Here is a 23,078-nt window from a genome sequence, read left to right as displayed (position 1 = left end):
CCTCCCAGGATCGCAGTCGGCACTGAGCAGGATTTCCCTTCGTTCAGCCCCTGGCTGTCCAAGCCCTTCCTTTCCTGGTCCTTGCTTTCTCTCCGCAGTGTCCCCACCTCTCCCTTCACTGATTGCCTGTGGGTTTGTCTACGGGTCCCTCTGAAGAAAGCAGCATGCCTCTTCCCAAGGCAAACCCCTGGGGCGGTTGTCATCTCCCAAATCTCTGAGCATCCCAGTTGTCCCCCGGATCTAACCGAGTGGGGGCGGGGGGCAGCTGCCAAGGTTGGCCCCTGGGCTTAAGAAGACTATGTGGGTGTGCCCCCCCTTACCCGCTTCCCCTGTGCTCGTGTGGCACCTGTGCCAGTTTCCTTGCTGCTTCCTCACAACACTATGACATTGGAGGGACAGACGTTATCAGTCCCAGGAGAGAGGCACAGAGGTCAACACCTTGACTCAAGTCCCACAGATATGCTTTCATGGCCCCCTATCTCACGCCTCCAAGGCCTTAGAACCTTGGCAATTCTGTGTTTGACTTTTATTACTGTGATTCCTTGAATTCTATCTCTCTTTCCCTCCAAATAAGACTGCTCTGGCCACCACCATATCCCTACTGCCTTGCCCCACTGCCTGGTACTCAGGAGATTCTCAATAAATGTTTTTAAATGATTGAATAAATGGATGAGTTAGAGGGAGAACATTCATCCGTGCATTCAACGATAGATTGTCAGGCCCTTTGATGGTTCCTGGGGTTAAAAGATGAGCAGGATATAATCCCCACCCTTGAAGAAATCAGTCTTGTGAGGAAGATAGACTTGAAAACAAAACATTACACGAAATTACACACGATACCGTAATGGAGGGATGTCTAGGCGTGTTCCAGTGCTAGGAAAGAACTCTCCTATAAACTCTCCCTGGAGGATCAGGAAGGCTCTGGGGAGGAGGGGGCTTGTAGGGTAAGTGGCAGTGCCTCTCCTGGAATGGTGGGGGCAGGCAGGGTGGAGGAAGGGCATTCCTAGGCCAAGGGGCCACAGTGAGCCCTACAGGGACCTGACTTTCTCAGAAAAGGCTCAGGGGAGCCTGTGCAGGAAGGACTTGAAGCCAGGCTCTTGGATCTTTCCCTTCACCACATCGCAGTTGGAGATTTCCCACATGTGCCCTCAAGGATCGGGGTCCAGGAGGATTATACCCACTCCCAAGACAGGGTGCGGGGACTACTGGCTCCCTGTCATTCTCCTTTGACGACGGCCTGCCAGGAAAATCTCTTCTGGGAGGGAGTTCCACATCTGAGGCAATTTGAAACAGTCTTATGAGATTTCTGGAGCCGAAAGCTCAAAGAGAAGCTATCCGGCCGGCTCCCTCCTCTCTCGCAGCTTGCAATTCCAGCCAGCACATCGTGGAGCCACCGGGTCGTAGCTGTCTGCAGGCAATTTCATGCAGTCCCTTCCCACGTTTACTTCCTGTCTCTTTAACAGGATTTAGCTCAGGTTCGTTTGACTTTTACTTCCAGAGACCGCTGCCTTTCCCACATGTTGCCGTTGTGTTTGGGTTGTAGGCAAGATCTTAAGAGTGCACACATGTACACAAAAGGAGGGAGTCGGTACTCTGGTGGGGGTGGGGGGCAAGGCGGGATTGGGATATTTCAGGGGTGTCTGCAGTGGAGGAGGGTCCCAAATCACGGTGACAAGTGCCACTGAAGGTGGCGTCCGCTCAGTGGAGAAAGGCAGGCCACGGTGCCAGTGCGGCTGGAGTACTTTCAAAAGAGGAATCTGGTAATTTTGATTTAAAAATGCCTTCATGGATTTACTTTTTATGCTACCCATACGTACACCATCCTCACCCATGGAGGATTCCTGGATCCCTCCTCCCCTGACGTTTTTACATCAATTTTATTCTTACTTGTGTCTTTACAGAAAATGGCACAGAAATCACAGGTTTGGAATAGCTAGAAGTTATTACAGTTCCGTATTTCGAACACCTCAATATCAAGTTTCTTTCTTCCCACTCTATGTACAGTATTTACACAGCAGGGGCTACAGTCTAACACTTCAAACCAACTGGGGACAGACAAGAAGAAGAAGAGTGGGGGAGTTCCATGAACGGGTGAGGAAGAAATCAACTGTTGATACGGAATTAAAACCCCAACTCACTGTCTCAGACCTTCCTCTTGCAAGGTATTCCCTGCCAGGGTGGGTGGCATGGCAGAGGGAAATGTCAGGGGGGTGAGGGAGACCTGCTTCTGGCCCGGGGGCAGCTGCAGGGAGGCCACCCGTACGGACAGTTCCTCTCATCTGCATACAGGAAGAAGCACCCTGTCACCTATTCCTACACGGTCACTATGTCCCTCCTATTCTAGCGGGCAGACAACACGCATACACCGGGCATGGTTTGAGTTGAACACCGGCTCCTGCTTTGCTCTCCTTTGAGCCCTTTCTCTCTCTCACCCTTCTGGTGACCACTCCTTGATGCCTATAATAGCCCCAGGCCCCCTCCAAGCTTGGCCTCCCAAGGATGGTCTGGATCAAGTGGAGTCGAGATCTGTGGCTTCTTATGGGTTCATTTTACAGCTGGATTGGGGTGCTCCGAGGCAGGACACATGCGAACCGATAAATTGCAAGAAGCTCTAGAAGGTGTCTTGCATGGCAAGTCAGGGTCACAGGCATCACACCAGGGGGGTCAGGATGCTTCAGAACGCAGGCCCCAGGGCTCCGGGTAAGAGTTCGGCCTCCCCAACAGTGCCATGACCACAGCATTTGTGACGTGTACCCCCTGGCTGCAGGGCCCAGGCCCAGGACTCTACAGATATTGTACATGGCCCCGTGCGGTGCTGGGACCCATGCTGGGGGGAACGGTGGGGCGGGCTGGGTGTGGAGAGGGCCGGCAGGTTCCTAAGGGTGACCGTGGAGGGCATGAGACAGAGGGTGGCCGAGGGGCTCAGGCTGAGACCTTCCAAGTTTAACCTGGACCGTGGGCAGAGGTTGTAGCTGGGCCTGCAGGGCAGCACATCCACACCGCAGAGGCCCAGGCCCAGGCCCTCAGGAAGGAACGGGCTGGTGAGCACAGTTTTACTGAAGACTGGGGGGCTCAGGACGTTGGTGCCAGAGTGCGGGTCCTCAATCCCCGTCACCGCTGTGGCAGGCAATGAGTCTGCAGAAGTGGGCTTTGGGCCCGACCAGAGCAGAATCCGTAGCGGGTGTAGAGCTGGGAAGGGGAGGCTCTTGCAAGCGAGAGAACAGAGTAAGGGGTGGATTTGGACAGGGAGAGTCGCCAAGGGATTGAGTGAAAGCGGCTTGAAGGGGTGGTTTGGGACAGCAAGAAGGCTTCTGAGGCAGGGCTGTTGGGGTGAAGGGGAGGATGCTGGAGAGGTCAAGACCAGATAGGGGGTGTCTCCGCGTGGCCCAAAGCCTCGGCCAGAACTGAGTTGTGCCTGAAGTCACCCCGGGGGTCATGGAGGGCCTGTGGGGCCGGGGGAGGGGGGCAGAGGCCAGGCCCGGGCCCTTCCTCAGAGAACACCTCCTGACACCACAGGCCCCGAAGAGAGCAGAGTCCTGGGGCTCCGGTAGCTGCGTGCCCTTGACCTAAGCCATGTCCTCAAGCTGTGGTGGACTCAGCTTCTCCGCTGGCCTGTCTTCTTCCATGGCGTCCTCCTCCTCTGGCTCCTCGGTATTCCGGGCCAGGCTGTCGGGCCCAGACACAGTCCCCAGCACTTTGGTGCTGTGCTCCTGAGCTCTGGCTCGGAGCGCCGCAATGCTGTTCTCCCTCAGTTCCTCCTGGGACATGGCCGCTGGAGGGTCGGGGCCCCGCTCCTCCGGCTCCATCTTGTCGAGTTTGGGCAGGGCCTGGCGCTCCACCTCGGGCTTCCTCCCCGACTCCGCTGCGGCCTCCAGCGACTTTTTGTGCATCCCTAAAAAGAATTGTTGGTATTCGGGTTTAGAAAAGCGCCTGGGAAAGCCATCTTGAACTGAAAACGGCAAAGATAGAGAGAGGCCAGAATTAAGGACGAGCAGAAAGCCTTACTTCACACACCACAGTCACGCGAGTCCCAGGGGCCGGGGCTGGGGCAGCGGGAGGGAGGCCAGGGGATGGGGCTACAGACCAGCAGCCGGGCACCAGGCCTGCAGAGGGCTTCTTCAAGTCAGGTTCCCCGGCACCTGAGCACTGGGCAGCCTATTCTGTCCCTTCCTAAGCATAGCACTTGCCCCCCCCCCCCCCATCTCTCCCTCCCAGGATTCCAGATCTTAGAACCCCACGATAGGCTGGTGCTGCTTACCAGACATAGGCCTTGAGGGCAGGTGGGGAAAGATGGCAGGAGAGATTTAAGGGGGAAGAAGTCCTTTGGGAAAAACCAGAATGGTGGCCACAGGGACCTAGGGGTCCCCTGAACCCTCAAGAGGGGCGGTTTCACTCACCACAAGCCCACCTTTGGCCAAGGGGGAAGGAAGGTACAGACCCTGGGGCGACAGCCACACCCTTATCAGAAGACAAAAGAACCCAAGTTCCGGGGCCTGGCAGGGATGAGAGTCCTAGCCACCCAACAAGGGGGCACAAGGGATAGACACCGAGCCCTGGGCCCAACCTGCCCTCTGAGCCTCCTAAGGATGACGAGGAGGCCTGTTTTGGAGTGCCTGTGTCCTGCTAGGCTGTTGTGGCCAGGTCTCCCTGCTCCTAGGTTCTGTCCCCTCCTCCAGGGAGCCCGCTCTCCTCACCACAGGGGCAGGGCCCCAAGGAGGGTGCGGGCTCTTACCCAGCAGCCACGGGGCACAGGAGTCCATGATGCCATCCTTGGCAGACTTGAGGATAGACTCTGGCAGGGGGATGGAGTGCCGCACCATGGCCCCATAGAGCCCGTACTCCGCCATGACGCTGCTCCGGCCCCAGCACTTCTCCCGTTTCCTCCACTTGGCTCTGCGGTTCTGGAACCAGACCTGCAAGTGAGGATGAACAGGTCAGGGGCGTGTTCTGAGAGACGCTGAGGCCAGTCCCTTACCTCAGTGTGCCCACTGGGAAGGTCCCCACCCCTTTGCTGGCAGCTGCATCCCCTTGTGACGGCTGGTCTCTCCAGCAGGGTGTCCTTACTTAAGCTCACCCGCCCCATGGTGCCCCTGGGGTTCCTCCAGGCTCCGAGTGCCCAGAATGAGGACACCCAGTCCTGTAAGAATACGATGGGTGAATTTGTTTTTAATGTTTTTTTTATTTTTGAGAGCGGAATAGAGAGTGAGAGCGGGGGAGGGGCAGAGAGCGATGGGGAGAGAGGATCCGAAGTAGTCTCTGCAATGACAGTAGAGAGCCCTAGGGGGGCTAGAACTCCTGAGAACCAGGTGATCACGTCCTGAACTGAGGTCAGACACTCAACCCAATGAGCCACTCGGGTGCCCCTCTTTTTCTTTTTTCTTTAAAAAAATTCTTTAACGTTTATTCATTTTTGAGAGACAGAGAGAGACACATTGTGAGTGGGGGAGGGGCAGAGAGAGAGGGAGACACAGAATTGGAAGCAGGCTCCAGGCTCTGAGCTGTCAGCACAGAGCCTGACCTGGGGCTCGAACTCACGAACTGTGAGATCATGACCTGAGCTGAAGTCGGGACGCTCAACGGACTGAGCCACTCAGGCGCCCCTTTTTCTTTTTTAAATCGAAGCAGTTCTAAGGTGATGGAATAGAGGCCTCATGACAGGGTCTTGCAGGTGGACAGTCCCCAGCATGGTCCTCAGTTCGCCTCTGAGAAGCCCCACCTGGATAGCTCTCTTGCAAGTGTGCATGCCTCCAGCATATAAACAGAATCTCTTTGTGACTCGCAGAGGGACAAATGCCTTCCAAGGGCTGGACTAACCGCACCTCTTGTTCAGGGCTCCCTCTCCACCACAACTCCAGGGGCCAGAGCTGTCTGGGAAGCGAGCGAGTGTGGACCCAGGCAGCAAAGGGCATTGCACCTAGGGATCAGGAAGCCGGGGGACACACTCCCAGGAGGCCTGAGTCAGCCCCCTTTCTCTGCCCTGTCCTGGCTAAGCCCTCCTCTGCCCTGTATCCTCCATTCACCCTCTCCCCCACAGTTTTGGATCTAACCCTGAATGACATTTAGGGAAGCTGGGCATCCATCCCTCAGGTTAGAAGACAAAATTCTCCTGGTGTGCAGAGAAAGTGGGGTGCAGACCTAGGAAGGTGCAGTGGGGGGCACCCTAGAGATTGTTTCTCTGGCCCCAAAGCTGACTGGTACAGGGCATGGGGTACCCTCGGGGTGTCCATAGCACTCCAAGCCGGTGCTTGGGGGAAGGGAGATTCCTTGGTCTCCCAAAGCAGCTTTTCTGAGATTTCCGGCAGCTGCCAGGAGTCAGCGCTAGGGACAGCTGCACTGTCCCTCAAGCAGGTGAGAGGCCCTGGAGAAACCAGTGGGCGCTGTTAGAATTCCAGGCCCGGCCAACGGCCCCCTCTTGGCCCCCTCACAGCCCCTCCGGGCCCTCACCCCCGGGATGGCGAGACGGCCGAGACGCCCCGGGAAGTGGGGGGCTGAGGGGGGAGGACAGAGGCGGGTTCCGGGAAAATCTATTAGTTTCCTCTGCGATTTCCATTCCCTCGCCTGCGCCGGGTCCCCCGCCCTTCCCTCCGGGCCCCTCCCCCTCCCCCGGAGGCGGAGGTTTCAGCTTTTGATGAAAAATTGCTCCAGCTCTATTCAGGAGGCGGCAAAAGAAGAGTCACCCCCAGGGGCAGCCCTGGGCTGATTGAAAAATAAGTTAATTTCTGTTTGAATCGATGGGCCTCAGGCACTGAAATATCACGGGAAATTAAAGCGGCTGCTCTCTCGGGAGCCGCGGCATTGACCCGCACTAATTAATGCTGGGGAGGCAGCGCGAGCCGCGCCGCGAGCCGCTCCCACTCCCTGGGGGACCCCAAACACTTCTCATTTAACTAATTAGACGGGGAAAATTGGGTGTTAATTTGTTTAGGATTTTTTCCCCTCTTCCTCCCGGCAGCTCCCACCCCAGCCCCCACCCCGCGCGGGGGCGCGGGAAATGAATGCGGGGCTCGCCGGCAGATGGCTGCCCGGGTCACTCTGCAATCTTCTCCGACTTGATTGCTTGATTAGGTCGTTAGCACATTAAAAAAAAAAATTGCTTGCCGTCTGGCGCTGGCGTGATGAGTGGGACGCGCGGCAGCGCCTGGGTAATTTATCTTTTTATACGGCAAAGAATTTGATTTCAATCTGCAGATATATGGGGCGCCTTTGACACCTGTTTAACATCGCGCCGCTGACAGTTTAACCCTTTGCTGCCTCGGCCGCCGGGAGGCCCCGGGCGGGGGTTCGGATCCGCACGCCCCCGCCGTTCCCGCCGCCGCCGCTATGTGGCGCAGTGAGAGCCCCGACGGCCCCAGGTAGCCGCGAGTCTACGGCTGCGCGCGGCCGGCCGCCTCCAGCAGAGGGCGCCCCGGCAGCCCCGCCTCGCCTCCTGACAACCTCCCCAAAGCCCGGTGGTCACAGACACCCTCTGCGGGGCTGCGGAAAGACCGCACGCTCCACGCACACCTTTAAATAGACCCAAATGTGTGTGACCCTGTTTTGAAACATCTCCATTTGTAAACAACCAGGAACCCATAAAAATGGGAGAGAAGAGGCCCAAGACGCCCTGGGCCTCGCCACCCGCAATTAGAAAACTGTCTCTCGTTCCACCCTGGGTGGAGCCGCCTGCGGCGAGCTGCACTTTTGCCACCACCGGGTTTGGCACCTGCCGTTCCTGCTCGGGCCCTCCTGGAGAGCTGCGGAGCCAATGTGCGGGACCTTTCCCCTGGTCTGGACCCAGGACCACCAGGAGGGCCCCTGCCAAGGAAAGGGTTTATGCAATTTGAAAGCCACTAGATGGCTGCGCTTCGTGTGCTACAGAGGGGAGATCAGCAATGCAAGCCCAGGCTACCTCGCCCATCGTCCTGGCCTGGCTCTAAGCTGTTTAGATCCCTCCCCAGCGCCACCTGTCTGTCCTGCAGGCGCTCTGCCCGACTATCTGCCAACCCCAGTGCCTGCGATTTGTGAGACCTCTGTCTTGTCCTGTCTTCCTTCCCAATAGCCCTCGGTGGCCCTCTATAAGTACCCACTTGTCTCAAGCTGCCTTGTTCCATGGAGGATAAATCTAAAAGGACTAATTCACATAAAAATGTAAGTGACTTCTGGTTTCATCCACCTCTCAGAGAAGGCAGAAGGATGAAGCCGTTGGCGATGGAGCAAGGCACCGAGTCTGACCACAGAGAGTTGGGAAAGGCTTTCTTTATGAATCTAAGTCAGACATTTACTTCCTGGTCAGGAGCTAACCTTCTTGCTTGAATATAGTGCATTATAAAACAACAAGACCACAACCTCTTAACTGGAACCCATGCAGCCAGACTCCACCATGTTTTGGATTTTAGAAAGAAAATGTGATGTAAATACCACCATTACATGGCATTCTGCAGCAGCACACCCATAATCAAACTCACTAGTTTGGATTTCTGCAGCAAAGCATATACATATTCATACTAAAAGGGATAAATAGGGGCCTCTGAGTGGCTCAGTCGGTTAAGAGTCTGACTTCAGCTCAGGTCATGATCTCATGGTTCGTGAGTTCGAGCCCCGCATTGGGCTTTGCGCTGACAGCTCAGAGCCTGGAGCCTGCCTGCCTGCCTGCCTGCCTTGGATTCTGTGTCTCCTCTCTCTGCCCCTCCCCTGCTCAGGCTCTGTCTCTCTCTCTCAAAAATAAATAAAACATTTAAAAAAATAAAACAAAACAGATAAATAAAAACATAGGGAATAATAAAGAGCATAAAGTTGGGTCTGGTTTTTGCCATTAGTGAGTTTTGGATGACACACGTAGGAAAGAACCCTGTTTTCAGCATGGTTTGGCATTATGGATTCTGGAGAAGGGATTGTGGAGTATGCAAAGGCAGAAACACCCCACCCGCCCCAGTGTGGATGCCTGGGAAGATGCAGCGCTCTGACTTCCTCTGGATTCCATGAGCACTGGTGCTTGGGGTGGGGGGCGGGGGGCAGGGAGCTGGCGGGGGGCAGGGCTCTCACATGGAAACAGCATTTTTATAGGAACACTAAAGAAGGGGGTACAGACTTGGGATTCAGATTATCTCTGGGGCCTATAAACAGAACCATTTTCCTGGGTCTCCTAATTTGGGCAAATGAATAACCGGTCTGCAGATCAGACTTTGCCCACAGACATCCCCAGGGGAGTTGGTGCCAGCTGGTCGTTCAAACCAGGAGTCATCCGGACCCTCGGTTATGGGCTCCTGGAATGCCTGGCTCTCTGCAAAGACCAGATGCTGCTCCAATTTATGGAGGAAACCTGGACAGCCAAAACAATTTCTTTTTAGGACAGTTGGCAGGGACGCAGTGGCGGTGGTGCCTCGGAGGGAAGTGGACAAGGAATGAGCATTAACCCTAACCACTCTTCATATTTGCCTTTCTCTTCCCTTCCTGGAAGCAACCAGCATGTGTACAGAACTTTGAAGTGTACGAGAAGCACTGAAGGCAGACAGTCCTGAACTGGAATTCTCAGCTGTGACCACGACTGCTGTGTGACTTGGGGCAAGTTCCTTGCCTTCTCTCAGTCTCCATCTCTTCAAATATAAAACAATACCTATTTTTCAGGGTTGTTTGAGGATTAATGACAGAAGTGAAAGTTTCTAACATCCATGCTCATCACATAGAAGGGAGGTGTTCAGGAAGTGCTACTTGTTATTTCAATGGAGGCACAGAATAGCAGCAGGAGTCTGCCCAGAGGGAACGTTAATCAACAGCATTACCTGCCCCTCTGGCCTCCTCTGCATGCCCTTTAGCAAGGCTGGACTGACAATAATAACTCCAGGAGAGGGGCAGAGAGACAGATCCAACCTTCAAACCATGCTATTTTAATACAGACAGCCTCTGGTTTCCCCTTAGACATCCAGAGGGCCCAACGGATTTCCCTGCCGCTCTCAGCACATGTGTAAGGTATTGCAGGCCCTTGAGGCTCAAATGCAAGAGAACACCCATGCAGGTGCCCAACGCTCCCTGCAAATTGGCCGTGATCAGAAGCTAGGAAGCCTAGGTTGGAGATCCTTGCTCTGCCTCCAAAGGTCTTGGTGATCTTGGGTGCATTTCTTAGCCTTTCGAGCTTTGAGTGCCTCATCTGTCCTGTAATACCACCCTCTTGAAGGTTTGTTATAAACATGAAATGTAACAGTGCATGGGAAATGCCTGGCACGTAATAATAATTAAAGAACCCTGGCCTGATGCTGGATGAATTCTGTGGATAAATGTGCAGCAAGACGAGGTTCCACTTTCCAGAAAATGCTCAGTGGAAAACTTTTTACCTAAAGCCAGGTCCTTCCTGGCCCCGCTCCCACCTCTGAGGTTCCTTCTAAGCATTTAGATCTTTTTCCCTACTTGGTTTCTTGGTTCTGGCAAGCGCCGAATACTCCTTCAGTCGCTCGCTCCTTCAGTTTCCTGGCTGCCCACTTTCTAGAAGAGACTGCCCCTCTCATGCGACGGTCAGGTCTGGAACTCTTCAGCAGAACCTGTGTAAAGGTCACGGTCCTCACCTGCCTGACACTGCAGGGCTCTGAGTGCCTGAGCAGGGACCCAAAGTGACGCCCATAGTCGCCGGATTTGGCACTCCAGGCAAGAACTTCCGGCTTGGGAAAGGATCTGGGTTTCCTGGTGCATTTCCCCTCAGAGGTGGTGCCCCAGCAGCGCTCAGAACGCCTAGTAGGATGCCTCTGGCTGTCAACAGCTAGTCTGGCAGGTGCCTCCACAACTGGCAGAGAGGGTCCCAAGAGTGTGTGCCTCCATTGATAGACTGGACCTGGGGAGGGGTACTTGCCAAACAGGTGCTCTTCTGCCATAGGGCGTACTCGGAGCAGACCAGGCAAGGCTGTCAGTCATTCCTCTCGCTGTGCGTGTGGCCAGCGTGAGCAGCTGTGGTTGTGCCCATGGCTTCTTTCCTGTCCTGGAAGCTGCCATCTTTGCATTCCCACCGGACAACATGCCCAGGGCTCCTTCCCTCAAAGGTCTCCCAGGAGACCCTCTGTGGTTTTCCCAGGACTGTCCCCCCTAAAGGAGACATCTTGTACAATGGACGCTCTTTGCACATTCTGGGCACTTGCCTCCCCAGGCCCCGCCCTCCAACCTTGTCTTCCTACCGTCAGGCCTGGCTCTGTCGGCCATGTGGCAGTTCCCATCACATTCACCCAGCTTCTTTCCTCTCTCCTCCGGCTGGAAGGTGATTAATTTGGGCTCGCTGCTGCAGTGATTTAATGACTTAACACTCCACATGCGCTCAGCATTCCTGACACCATATTTCAGCGTCTCCCTTCCTGTCCCAGCTTCAAGCTCAGAGAAGCTGGGCCTTGCTGCAGCCTCTGACGTCCAGTAGGGGGCGGCTTTGCCCACATTTCCCAGTAGCCCAGGCAGCATCCTTCCGTGCACACCTGACAGGTCATCTTGTCCCGCATCCCGTCCTGTCACCCCAAACTCTACTTCCCTCCACTCATATGAACCCACTTGAAACGCAGAAACTCCTTTCCTGAGCCTCTGTCCCAGCGTTTTTACTTTGGCTGCCCACAATCACCTGGAGAGCTTTAAAAACATACAGATGCCCAGGTTTGGGCTTGGGAGCTGGGCTTGGGAGCCCAGCATGGGTGTCTTCCAAAGCTGCCCTGGGATGCTAATAAATGTTCCAGGCTGAGACACCCTGCAGCCTTCTGTCAAGGTACATCTTCTATCTTCTGGAGTAAAATTCCTTAAAACTTTGTTCCCTATCCTTGGGCAGGGATCCCTTTAAAAGAGGCAGAATGGGGGACACCTGGGTGGTTCAGTCGGTTAAGCATCCGACTCTAGATTTCAGCTCAGGTCATGATCTCACGGTTCGTGAGTTCCAGCCCCTCATCAGGCTCTGCACTTTCAGTGCTTGGGATTCTTTCTCTCCTTCTCTCTCTGCCCTCCCCCGGTTGCTCTCTCTGTCTCTCAAAATAAATAAAACTAAAAAAAAAAAAAAAAAAAAAGAATGGAACAGCACTAGTCAGAGAATCCAAACCATGAATTTATATACAAGAATGTGCCCATTCAAAAAAAATTTTTTTATGAGTGTGTTTTTGAGGGTTTTTTTCTTTAAGAATAATGTCTGGTACTCAAACAAATTTTGGTTATTTTTTTGAGAGAGACAGCGTGAGTGGGGAGGGAGTAGAGAGAGAGGGAGAGAGAAAATCCCCAGCAGGCTCCACACTGCCTGCGCAGAGCCCAGCGCGGAGCTTAAACTCATGAAACCGCAAGATCATGACCTGAGCTGAAATCAAGAGTCAGACCGTTAACTGACTGAGCCACCCAGGTGCCCAATATTGGTTATTTCTATAAAGGTTTTTTTTATAAAAATTTTTTTTTAACGTTTATTTATTTTTGAGACAGAGAGAGACAGAGCATGAACGGGGGAGGGTCAGAGAGAGAGGGAGACACAGAATCTGAAACAGGCTCCAGGCTCTGAGCAGTCAGCACAGAGCCCGATGCGGGGCTCGAACTCAGGGACCGCGAGATCAGGACCTGAGCTGAAGTCGGACGCTTAACCGACTGAGCCACCCAGGCGCCCCTCTATAAAGGTTTGATATAGGTCCCCACCTGACCTCAAACCATCTCTGTTCCCTCAGCTTCAAGTCAAAGCACAGGCTTCAAGCTCAAGAGGAGGTGGTGAACTTCCGGGCTTTAGACGCAGACCCGGGTTCGAACCCTGTGCCCCGCCACTTGCTAGCTGTGTGGCCTTGGGCAAGTTGCTGTGCTTCCGTTTCCTCAGTTGTCACCAGGATTTAATGAGATCAGCGCTGAAATGGAGTGAGCACTGGGCATTTGCCCGGGCATCACGCGGAATTCATTATGCACGGCGCATAGCATCTGCACAACAGGCAGGTGTCACCATCATCCCCATTTTACAGGAACCAGAGGCTCTGCAAGGTGAAGTAACTTGTCCGGTCACTCAGCTGGGAATGGTGAAGCCAGGATGTGTTTGGCTCCGAAACACTGCCCCTAATCACCCTACCTACTCCCTTGCCCTGTGCACGTCATGTCTTCAGAACACCTACACATGGAGACTGCTCTGTAAATGACAGCTGTGACTGTCACTGACACATGCTAAGGCTTTCTCCCCCAGCGCCACCTGGGGCAAGGACATTTAACAGCTCACAAACACCTCCTGGAGGCAGCATTTAGCCAAAGAACCCTGTGGTGCTCAAAGACTGAGAGATTCTTGTCTCCATTCTCCCATTTCTACAGTCCTCACAGTCCCAAGGGCAATCAATTTACTCCACACCCTAGTTCCTCCTTGCTGGTTCCTGCAGCTTCAGACGCCACGGATAGATGCCCCCCCCCCCACCGCCCCCAGGCAACTTAGAGAAGCGGGGGGGGGGGGGGGGGAGGGGGGGACATCTGTGGCAACCGCAGTAACAGCTGAGGAAGAGCCTTCCCCCAAATCCCTCACACACTCCCACCCACCATCACCACCGTCACCGCCACGGCCAAACAGATTTTAGGACGACCCACCGCAAGAGACAGTTGTTCCTTCCTACTGGTCAGTGGTGCAAAAGTGAGGCCTGACAACAGGGGAATTTTTCAGCCGTCCACCCCAGCCGCTCGTAATAGCCAACTTTGTGCTAAGGAAGGGCCAGGTATGGGTTACCACTGCACATTGATTGGATTGGGCCTTGGCTTACACACACGCGCACGCGCACACGCACACACACGCGCACACGCACACACACGCGCACACATACGATTCAGAATCAACACCCAGGCTTACCCCACTGGACCCAGTTGGGTGGGGGATGACGGATCCAGGCCACCATGGATAATGTACCAAACAGATAATCTGCTTATGAGTAATTGAGCTCATTGTTAGTGCCAACGTCTAAAGCTACTGGCTGAAATTCCATATCACTTTCCAGGGGAGAAGAAGACTCTTCTGGAAAAGTAGCTCATGTCTCATTTCCAATTCTCGGGTTGTCCAATGAGAGAACACAAAACAACCCACAACTTATCTGGTTCCTTCTCCCCCCAGCACACATCCCACCTGGAGACCCAGGGTTCTTGACTGGGAGGGGTTTCAGGAAGTCAGGACACCCCCTATCAACAACTTTTCCCAGCCTTAGCAGTGAACTGTTCTGGACCATTCCACTGACGGGAGCAGCTTTCATTTAAGGATGTGATCCAGTTGAGGCAAATCCAAATCTGGAAATGTTTCTCCTCCTACCACACTCACTTCTTCTGCCTCATGGAGGCCCTGCCTAGAAAACCATCCGACTTCATCTCCTCCCAGAGAAACCATTAAGCAGCCACACCCCTGCCCAGCTAGTGATGTTCTGGCCTTGGGAAGGTCTTCCTGCTGATGAAGGGAAGCCCTGCACCCACCACAGCTGAGAACACTCCTGTCCAGACCCATGGCCGGTTATGCCGCAAAACTCTCTAGGAGAGGCGTACCTGGCTGGCTCAGTCAGTGGAACATGTGATTCTTGATCTCAGGGATGTAAGTTCAAGCCCCATGTTGGGTGTGGAGATTACTTAAAAATAAAATCTTAAAAAAACAAAACAATGAGCCACACTTACAGGCACAAGTCCCCAGCCACAGGGCAGGGCCAGCTGTTCACGTGTGAGAGGAAGAAGAAGCTTCTGGTGGATGGGTGGATGGACGTGGTGGGGAGTAGACAGAAAGGGAGGGGGCAACCTTTTCTTCATGGGTCAGGGGAGTGGAAGAAAGGGAAACAGAATGGGGTCAGGGCTAGAAGCCACTCTCCCCCTCTCCCCACCCCTGGCCTTGGAGCAGACATTTAGCTGTCCTAAGAGATATTGACCACAACAAAGACCCCACTGAGAGCCCATGACCCACCCAGCACTCCTTTTCCCACCACAGGGCCCTTCACGGTCTGCCTGACATATGCCTCAGGAACCCTAGGGTCTGGAACAGCAGGCCAGGCTACGTCATCTAAGTCTCTTGTCCCCAACAGTGCCCACGTCACATGATGGGTGTTCAGCAAATACCTGTCAGCTTAAATGAACTGTCATTCATAAGGACCCATAGCAGGGGGGTGGGAGATGGGGTCACAGGTGTCCGGGAGCCTGGGGCAGTCAATGCCTCCGAGGGTGGGGAAAGAGAGAGAGAGGGACTTGGGGCTCTGTTACCTGTATCCTGTCTTCTGGCAGCTCCGTTTTCATGGCCAGCATCTCCCGGGCATAGACATCTGGGTAGTGGGCTTCATTGAATGCCTTCTCCAGCTCCTCTAGCTGGTAGGAAGTAAAGATTGTCCTAAGGGGAGTAAAATCACACACTCAGGATCCAGCAACTGAAAGACACTGTTCCAGAGAGGATAGAATGGACCTCCTCTATGCCACCTGGACAGACCCCAAATACAGGCTGGCTCAGCACAATCCGACATAAACTCCTTCACACACACACTCACGCTCACATATATTTACACACACTCATAGCTTAACACTCTAGACTCGTCTTCATTCAACACTGAAGATCCACCTTGCCCTTCTTGGGAGGACATTATTTCATAATGTCGGTGACATTTCATAGTGGGAGTCCTTCTAGAAGCGATTTGGGGGAAAGGGTGTTCAGAAATTTTAGAAAACTGTAGAAAGCCCTTCTTCTTCCTTCTAAGCACAGAGTGAGGGACTCACCAGATAACTTAAAGCCTCTGGCCCCCTGGGACCTGCTTCCCAGTTTCCTCTCACAGACAGCAAGTAGTATAATAGTCGGTCCTTTTTTATTTAGTCGTTGACCTTTTAATGACACCCAAGTTCAAAGACCCACCAGAAAGTCAAATGCAACTGCAACCCCAGTGTTTGTACAGCTGGGAACTGAATCTCCCACCTCCTCACGCACCCCAACACCTCGCCCTCCTTACCAGCCCTTCCCCTGCCAGCATCCAAATTTACTAGCTCCTTAGAGCTGCCTGCAGACCCCCTCCACTTCGGGGCGGTCCATTCTGGTCACTCTCACTCTGAGAGAGCCTACCTACACAGCCCCCACTCCCCACAGAGCAGATTCCATTGACCTGTTTGGGTCCTAATCTGTTTTAAAAATCTGGTACAAGCTACAGCCTTTCTTTCGCCCTGGGCCAATGTGCAAATGAATACGGTCCAACACAAAATTTTACCTCCAATATCAGGGGCTTCATGGAGCCCATCTTTTTTCCATGAACTATACACATCCACTTATAGGCACAAATTCTTCTCTTTTCAGACCTTATAGTCCAGATTCCACAAACCCATTTGTAAAAATGGTACATTCCACGCTTGAGCCTCTGGGATCTGACCCTGGGACCAGCACGGGGTGGGGGGGGGGGGCGGTTGGTTAGAATCCTTCACTGACGGCCCTCACTTTCACCCTTACCCAACACAAGGGAAAAGTATAGGTGTAAGCCCCAGTGGGTCCTTGTGCTGGTGTGTCGGCTTTAATATCTTGGGGGATGATGCAAGGGATGTGTGAGGAAGAAAGATTCTGCCCTTTATAGAAAATGACTGGCTTGATTCTAAATCGTTTCTCCTATTCTCCTGGGAGGGGGGAATGGAATGTTTATGTATACAGAAAGTGAATTCTTCAGAATTTTGAAGATCTGCTGGTTTCTATTTTGCTCTTGTCACTTACTAAAGGGCCCCTGGAAGAGATCGTCCAAATAAACAATCAAAATATGCAAGCCGTTTTCAAAACTAGGGAAACAAAGTCACACAGGTATTGTGGTTTGGCCAAAGCCAAAGAAGAGACGTTTAGAGATTTAGAGATTTAGAACCATTCAAGTGCCAGCCTCTGCATGGGAGAGCTCTCATTGAAAAATAAAACAAAATAAAACCTCAAATCCCCCAAACTTTCCCTTAGTCCTGCCTCAGAGCGAATCCCTGTGTTGACACGTGCCCTCCAGGGAGCCTCCTGTATCCCCAAAGTGGGATTCAAACCCTGCTCCTGGCTTTGCGCAGAACCCCAGCCCCTTTTGGTGCCCACTGCATCCTGTCTGCAGAGCTGAGCTTTCCCAGTACAGAGAAGTGCAAAATCTGAGAGACTCCCAAGGCTTCTGCTCCATCCCTCCTCCCTTCTCTAAGCCCAGCACATTTCAGAGAGAAAAAGAGATGCCCATCTCTCATCACCAGACTCTAGGGTCTCTTACCTGAAATCCTCAAGTGAGAGAAGTTCAGGAAAAAATATTTTTTACTAATTAAAAGCTGCACTGGCAATCAGTCGCCGTTCTAATAATATCTCTAATAATCTGCTCCTTTCGTGCACCAGACATAACCTGAAACCCAGGGCAGGTGGTGAGTTATACTGTTGCACTGAGAAGCCTCCAAAGCTCCCAACCATCTCCTCGGAGAGGAGAGTGTCAGAGGAGGACAGTCAGGAGCGTTAAGCATAGACTTTGGGCTATGGGTCAGCAAGCTCCAGGTGCCACACAAGGACATGTCCTGGAACAGAAACACTGTTCCGGCATGCAGGGGATGCTTTTACTAGAACTCTCCTTGCTATGTGAACCCTGCTTCTCATTCCATACCAGCACAGAAGCAGTTCAGCCCGGACTCTGAACTGTCCTCCCTCCATGGTCCCCGCGTCTGTCCCTGCTCGGGGAGGCTGACAGGATTGCCCACCCTGGGACCAGCACGAGATGGGCGCATTAAAAAATGTTCTAATGAATATGTGTTAGATGAATGAATGTCCAAAGTGACCCAGGATCAATGCTTCCGTTTAAAACAAAACAAAGCTAAACAAAACAAAACCACCGCTGGGGTTACTGAGAAACCAAGTCAAAGTTCACCCTCATTCCAGCCTGAACCTATTGGGGTCTTAGAGGCCAGGAAAAGCCATTTTACAAGGTGGAAGCCAATAGAGGGGTTTTCAGGGGCTAAGGAAGAGGAAAATGCAAAAAAAGTACCCAGAGAAAGGGTGCCAAGAGGCTGAGAACGAATTGGGGAGAAGAGGATGGGGTGGAATGCAGCAGGGAGAACTCGCAGGGAAGAAATGTCGGGAGAGTCAGCAGGAACCCTCTGGAGATCCCACCTAGACTGGTGCGCAGAGAGAGATTTGGGGAAACACACCAGAGGGTGAGCACGGGGAAGGAGTCTGGAGGCAGCGCTTGCAGCCAGTCGGGCAGATTTCTGGTTCTTGCTTCTCTATTTCCTTAAAAACCTCCCCATAAATTCCTACAAGGACCGGGTAGCTGTGGAGTGGATGTGGACAGGAACGAGAGTCTGGGGTGGGGGCGGAGAGGGTTTACTTTTCAGGAATTACCTTTCAGCACCTATTACATTTCAAAAATGTGCCAGTAATGCCAGTTTGAAGGCATATCTTTTAAAATTCTCCCTTTAGCCTGTGGCCTAATGCAGCCCACTCCACTCCAGCTGGGGCTGGCGGGGTCAGCCAGTCCACACACCTTCCCTCCCCATTTTACAGACGAGGAAACCGAGGCTGGGGGACGGGAAGAGACTCTCTCAGGATCACAAGAGAGCAGAAGCCTAACGAAAAATTCCCATCAGTGCAGGTATCACGCTCAAGATTTGGGGAACGGTGGGAGCAGAAGACTGGGGGGGGCGTGGTGTGTGGCAGAGAGGACAGGGGCCGCGGGAGAGGAATGCGGTCCCGGGGGCCGAGGGCAGAGGGACCGGCGTGCGCGGGAGGTACGCGCGGCTTTCCGAAGGTGCTGGTGCAGGGATCGAATCTGGGGGCCGCCTGCCCCTCTCTGGCTCGGGTTTGGCCTTTCCTTTCTCCCGAAGGAAAAAGCCCGCCCCGTGCCGCCTCCCCGGAGGCCACACACCATCCTCGCCCCGTGTGGCTGGACGCCAGGGTCCCGGGCGAATGTCCCCAAACAACGTTCAGTCTCCCCGCCCCGGCACAGCCTCAGGTTTCAACTCACGAGCCGGCGAAAATAGGGTCGGAGCGACCCGACCCCCACAGAGGACACGGCAGGGAGTGGGTGGGCAGAAGAGGTAGCAGAAGGCGCCGCAGGGGCCTTACCTGTGTCTCCGCTTCTTCCGTTTCTTGGTCTGGTTTAAAGCCGATTTGGACATTTTTCGGTCGCTGGAGGAAACATCTTCAGAATCTGAAAAGCGGGCGGAGGCACATGCGGCAGGATGGGGGGAGAGCTCGCCGGCGCCCGGGGACTTGAGGCGCCCGAAGCCCGCGAGGGCCCCACCCCGGGCCGCCTGCGGAAGCGCCGGGGGCCTGCTCTGCCCGCCTCGGAAGCCCTCCGAGAGGGCGACCCCATCCCTAAGACCCGGCTGGCTGTACCCGCGCCGGCGCCCCAATCCTCAGATTTTGAACAGATTTTGTTGCAAGAGAGGCAAAGGCCCCAACGCGCCTGGGGCAGGGACGGCGGTGGAGCGAGGCAGCCTCAGGGAGTCGCGGGGCCCGCGGGCGGTGATCCCGGCGCTGCGCCCTGCCCCGCGCCTGCAGCCCCGGCGCCCCGGGCCTTAAAGTTGGCCCCGAGGAGCGGAGCCGAGGCGCCGGGAGCTGGGCGCCGGGAAGGGCTGGGGTCTCCCCGGGCACAGCCCCTTTTTTCCGTGCCTGCAGAATGCGCCCCCGCTCGAGACTGGAGAGACTGCGACGCGCCACTTTTCGTTGCCCCTCCAAATAAAAATAAATAAATAAATAAATAAAAAGATAAACGAAAAATCGGGGGAACTGCCGAGAGAGAGCACGAGCCGGAGCCCGAGCGGGTGGGGACGCAAGGCCGGGAAAGCAGTCCAGGGAGGGCGCGGTGGGGTCATCCCGGGGGCCCCCCGAGCCGGCAGGCGCCGGCATCGGATATATTGTGGCGTTTGGGAGCAACTGAACGGCGGCCGCTTCGGCCGCAGCAGAGGCCAGGTTGTCCGAGCGCGTGGGGTGAAAAATAAACCCCAGGTGACCAACGTGGGCGTTGTGGAACGGAGAAAAAAGAGGAAGGAACAACAACTTTGGGTACCAGGGCTGGGGCCGAAGCGGGCACCCGCTTCCCCGGGCCTCCAGCACACGGAACAGAGCGAGGGTCCTCCGGGAGGCCGGGGCCGCAGTGGAGCAGCGGAGCTGGGGGCCCGCAGCCCGCCCCACGGGCTCCGACACGCCAAGCCCGGTTTCCGGTGGGGCCCCAACCTGGCGCCGGGGCAGAGCGGGGCCCGACGAGGGGACGAGAGAACAGCGCGGAGGCCGGAAACGCCGGGGCCGAAACCAGGCGGCCAGCGGGAGCATCCTCCGGGCCCCTGCCCCGGGCGCGCCAGCCCCAGGCCGGAGCTGCGACCCCTCGGCCAGGCGCGAACTTTTGCGCCCGGGGGAGGCCTTGCGGTGCCAGCGAAAGCCGACGGCGCGGAGCTCCGGCTCTTGCCCCCAGTCAGGCAGCCTGGCAGCCTCGCCCTCACCTACCCGAGCTGGCCGTCTGGCTGGTGTCCAGCGGCCCCGACGCTCTGCCCAGCGGCTGCAAGTGGACGCTCTGCGGGTCGGACAGCACTTCCAGGAAGGTGGGCTGCGCGTAGAAGCCGGGGAGCCCCCCGGGCCCCAGCAGCCCCATGCCGCCCACTCCTGCGGGACTGAGCACGGAGCGCGCCGCCAGCAAGTGCCCGGGGGCCAGGCCGTCGAGGGCAGCCCGCGGGTGGGAGCTGGGGGGCTCCTTGTTCAAGCCCAGGATCTCCTGAATGCCGAACCCCGTGCACCTGGCCGGGGCGACCCCCGAGGAACTCTTGGCCACAGTCTCGGATTTGGGCTTGCTCAGCGCTTCCCCCGCTTTCCCCGTCATCTCCCGGTTCTTTGGAGGGGCTGAGGCCGCAGGTCTTTCGCTCCCCCCACCCCCCCGCCGGGCTCCCCGCTTCGCGAAGTTGGTCCCAGGTGCCCCCTCCGGTGTCTAATGCTCTGGAGCCCCAAGGAGATTCCCCTTTTATCCAACCAGGCGGCAGCCCAAGTGGGGTCAGAGCTGAGCAGCCAATCACCGGGGCCAGGAGCATTAGGAATTCCAAAAAGCTGGCAGCTCCCGCCGCAGGCAGTACCGAGGGGCCAGGGCGCTGGGGGCCGGGCACCGGGTGGACTCGGCAGGACGCCCATGGGCAGGGACCCCAGGGGCTGAAACGAGTCAACAAGGTTCAGGGCTGTTCCAGGAGGCTGGGTGGCTTGGGATTCTGGGCAGAGCCTGGCTGGGCCAGGTCCCTGGGGTGGGGTGGGAGGATGGGCTGAGGGCCGGCGCTAGAGGCTGGGAGTCCTCCTCCCTCCTTTGTGTCCAGTGCAGGTTGATAGGGTCAGAGAAGCCCAAATATGGGATCCTTGTGTAAAAGGCAGAACAAGGAAGAGGGGTAAGTGGGCTGGGCAGGGTGTGTGGTGGCATGGGAGAAAAGAGGGGGCCAGGGTATGAAGAGGGAGATGTGTGGGTGGGAAGGGCTCCACATTTGCCTTACGGCACAGGATAAAGTGCCTGGTTCAGAAGAGCTACTCAGTAAACATTGGCCCAATGAATAAATGGATGCTAAAGGGGTCCGGAGTAAGAGTCTCTGGTGGGAAAGAACAGTGGTGATTTCATTTGGAGAACAACCATGGCCATCTGAACATCTTCCTAGAGTAAGCATGAAGTGTGCCCAGCTTCCATGGAAGGACTTCATTTATTCTTCCATCCATTCATTCAACTAATACGGACTGAGCACCTTACCAGCTCTGAGCTAGGAGCCAGGGGTTCTGCAGTAATTCAGACAGACAACACAAGGGATCGGCTATCCCTTAGAGTTCACTGAGCACACAGAACGAAGAGGATGGGATTGTTGGTGGGGAGGAGAGGGGTGGCGAGAAGGCCTTAGAGGCCATTAAAAGGTGAGCTTGTGTCTCCAGTTGAGTGGGATCCCTTGACTAACTCCTGTGTTGGAAGTTGCAGAATTGCCACCAACTGGGCCAGTTGAAAAGTGGTGAGAGGCAGGAGCCTTATCTGGGGAAAAGCCTGAATTGCAAAAATGGGCAGTGGAGCCACTGGTTTCTTGCTTGAGGGCTCTGCAGGGAACATGATCCCCTTGGGCCCAAATGTGAAGTGAAGGTGATTCTACACACACACACACACACACACACACACACACACACACACACACCTGCCATGGACCTCTGAGCCCCTGCATTACACCAGCTCAGCTAATTCTTCTGTGACATTCTTGGGGCCAGGGGCTGTCTTGTCTACATTGGCATCCCCCTCTACTGTGCCTAATATACACTAGGTTTTAAATCTTTCTTTCCTTTCTTTTTCTTTCTTTCTTTTTCCTTTCTTTTTCTTCCTTCCTTTCTTTTCTTTCTTTCCTTCCTTTCTTTCTTTTTCTTTCTTTCTTTCTTTCTTTCTTTCTTTCTTTCCTTCCTTCTTTCTTTTTTAAGAGAAGTAAGCCTTTATTTCCTTGCTTCACAAATAAAGTTGGTTGAATTGATTGTTTAAAAAAATTTTTTTTTAACGTTTATTTATTTTTGAGACAGAGAGAGACAGAGCATGAACAGGGGAGGGTCAGAGAGAGGGAGACACAGAATCTGAAACAGGCTCCAGGCTCTGAACTGTCAGCACAGTGCCCGACGCGGGGCTCGAACTCACGGACTGCGAGATTGTGACCTGAGCCAAAGTCGGCCGCTTAACCGACTGAGCCACCCAGGCGCCCCTGAATTGATTGTTTTAAATATTTCTTGCATCAAATTCACCCTATGAGGCAAGATAAAGACAGGGTTAGTTTCTTTAGGCCAAGACTGGAAAGCCAGTCTGGGGGAGAGATTCCATTCAGGATTTCTTGGCCAGTCAGCTGCAACCCCCCAAATAAATCGAAACCTCCTAACCCAGCCTACTGCCAGGGTGTCTAGTGCCCTTTGTGGTTGGCATGAGACCAAACTGAGAGGTAAGAGGAGACCCCATAGGGTATGGAAACTGAGGTCTTGCTATCAGGGCTGTTATGAGATGGGTCTCTGCTCACTGTGGCCTGGTCCACACAACAGCTGGAATTAGACTGGGGTATTTCTCAGTGAGGGAAGTGTCTGGAAGAAGTATACTGTTCACTCCAAGGCCTGCCTCCTCATCCCATAATAATGTCATTCCTACTGTGCGTCTATCTTGCTCATTCCCTTTAGGCAACATAATCTGATCTCACAAGAA

The 23,078-nt window shown here is 54.6% G+C and overlaps 1 protein-coding gene across 2 annotated transcripts; it reads right to left on the bottom strand.

The window, feature by feature from the left end:
- Positions 1-1,858: 1,858 nt before the first annotated feature.
- Positions 1,859-21,104, bottom strand: VSX2 (visual system homeobox 2). Of its 2 annotated transcripts, none has more exons than XM_019427138.2 (5): positions 20,354-21,104; positions 18,974-19,058; positions 15,151-15,274; positions 4,733-4,913; positions 1,859-3,949 (listed from the first exon to the last, which is right to left on the bottom strand). In XM_019427138.2, the coding sequence occupies exons 1-5, from the start codon at positions 20,721-20,723 to the stop codon at positions 3,567-3,569; spliced, it is 1,143 nt and encodes a 380-aa protein (XP_019282683.1). In that variant the 5' UTR covers positions 20,724-21,104; the 3' UTR covers positions 1,859-3,566. The 2 variants fall into 2 exon arrangements, with proteins under 2 accessions (XP_019282683.1, XP_019282684.1); XM_019427139.2 differs by having other exon boundaries at positions 1,859-3,892; positions 20,354-21,100.
- Between the last annotated feature and the right edge of the window lie 1,974 nt (positions 21,105-23,078).

Source organism: Panthera pardus, unplaced genomic scaffold (genome assembly GCF_024362965.1).
Source record: "Panthera pardus isolate Hobbes unplaced genomic scaffold, ASM2436296v1 HiC_scaffold_24, whole genome shotgun sequence".
In the NCBI taxonomy this organism is placed as follows: domain Eukaryota; kingdom Metazoa; phylum Chordata; class Mammalia; order Carnivora; family Felidae; genus Panthera; species Panthera pardus.
The sequence above is the reverse complement of the archived record's forward strand: the minus strand, read 5'-3'. Positions and strand labels throughout refer to the sequence as shown.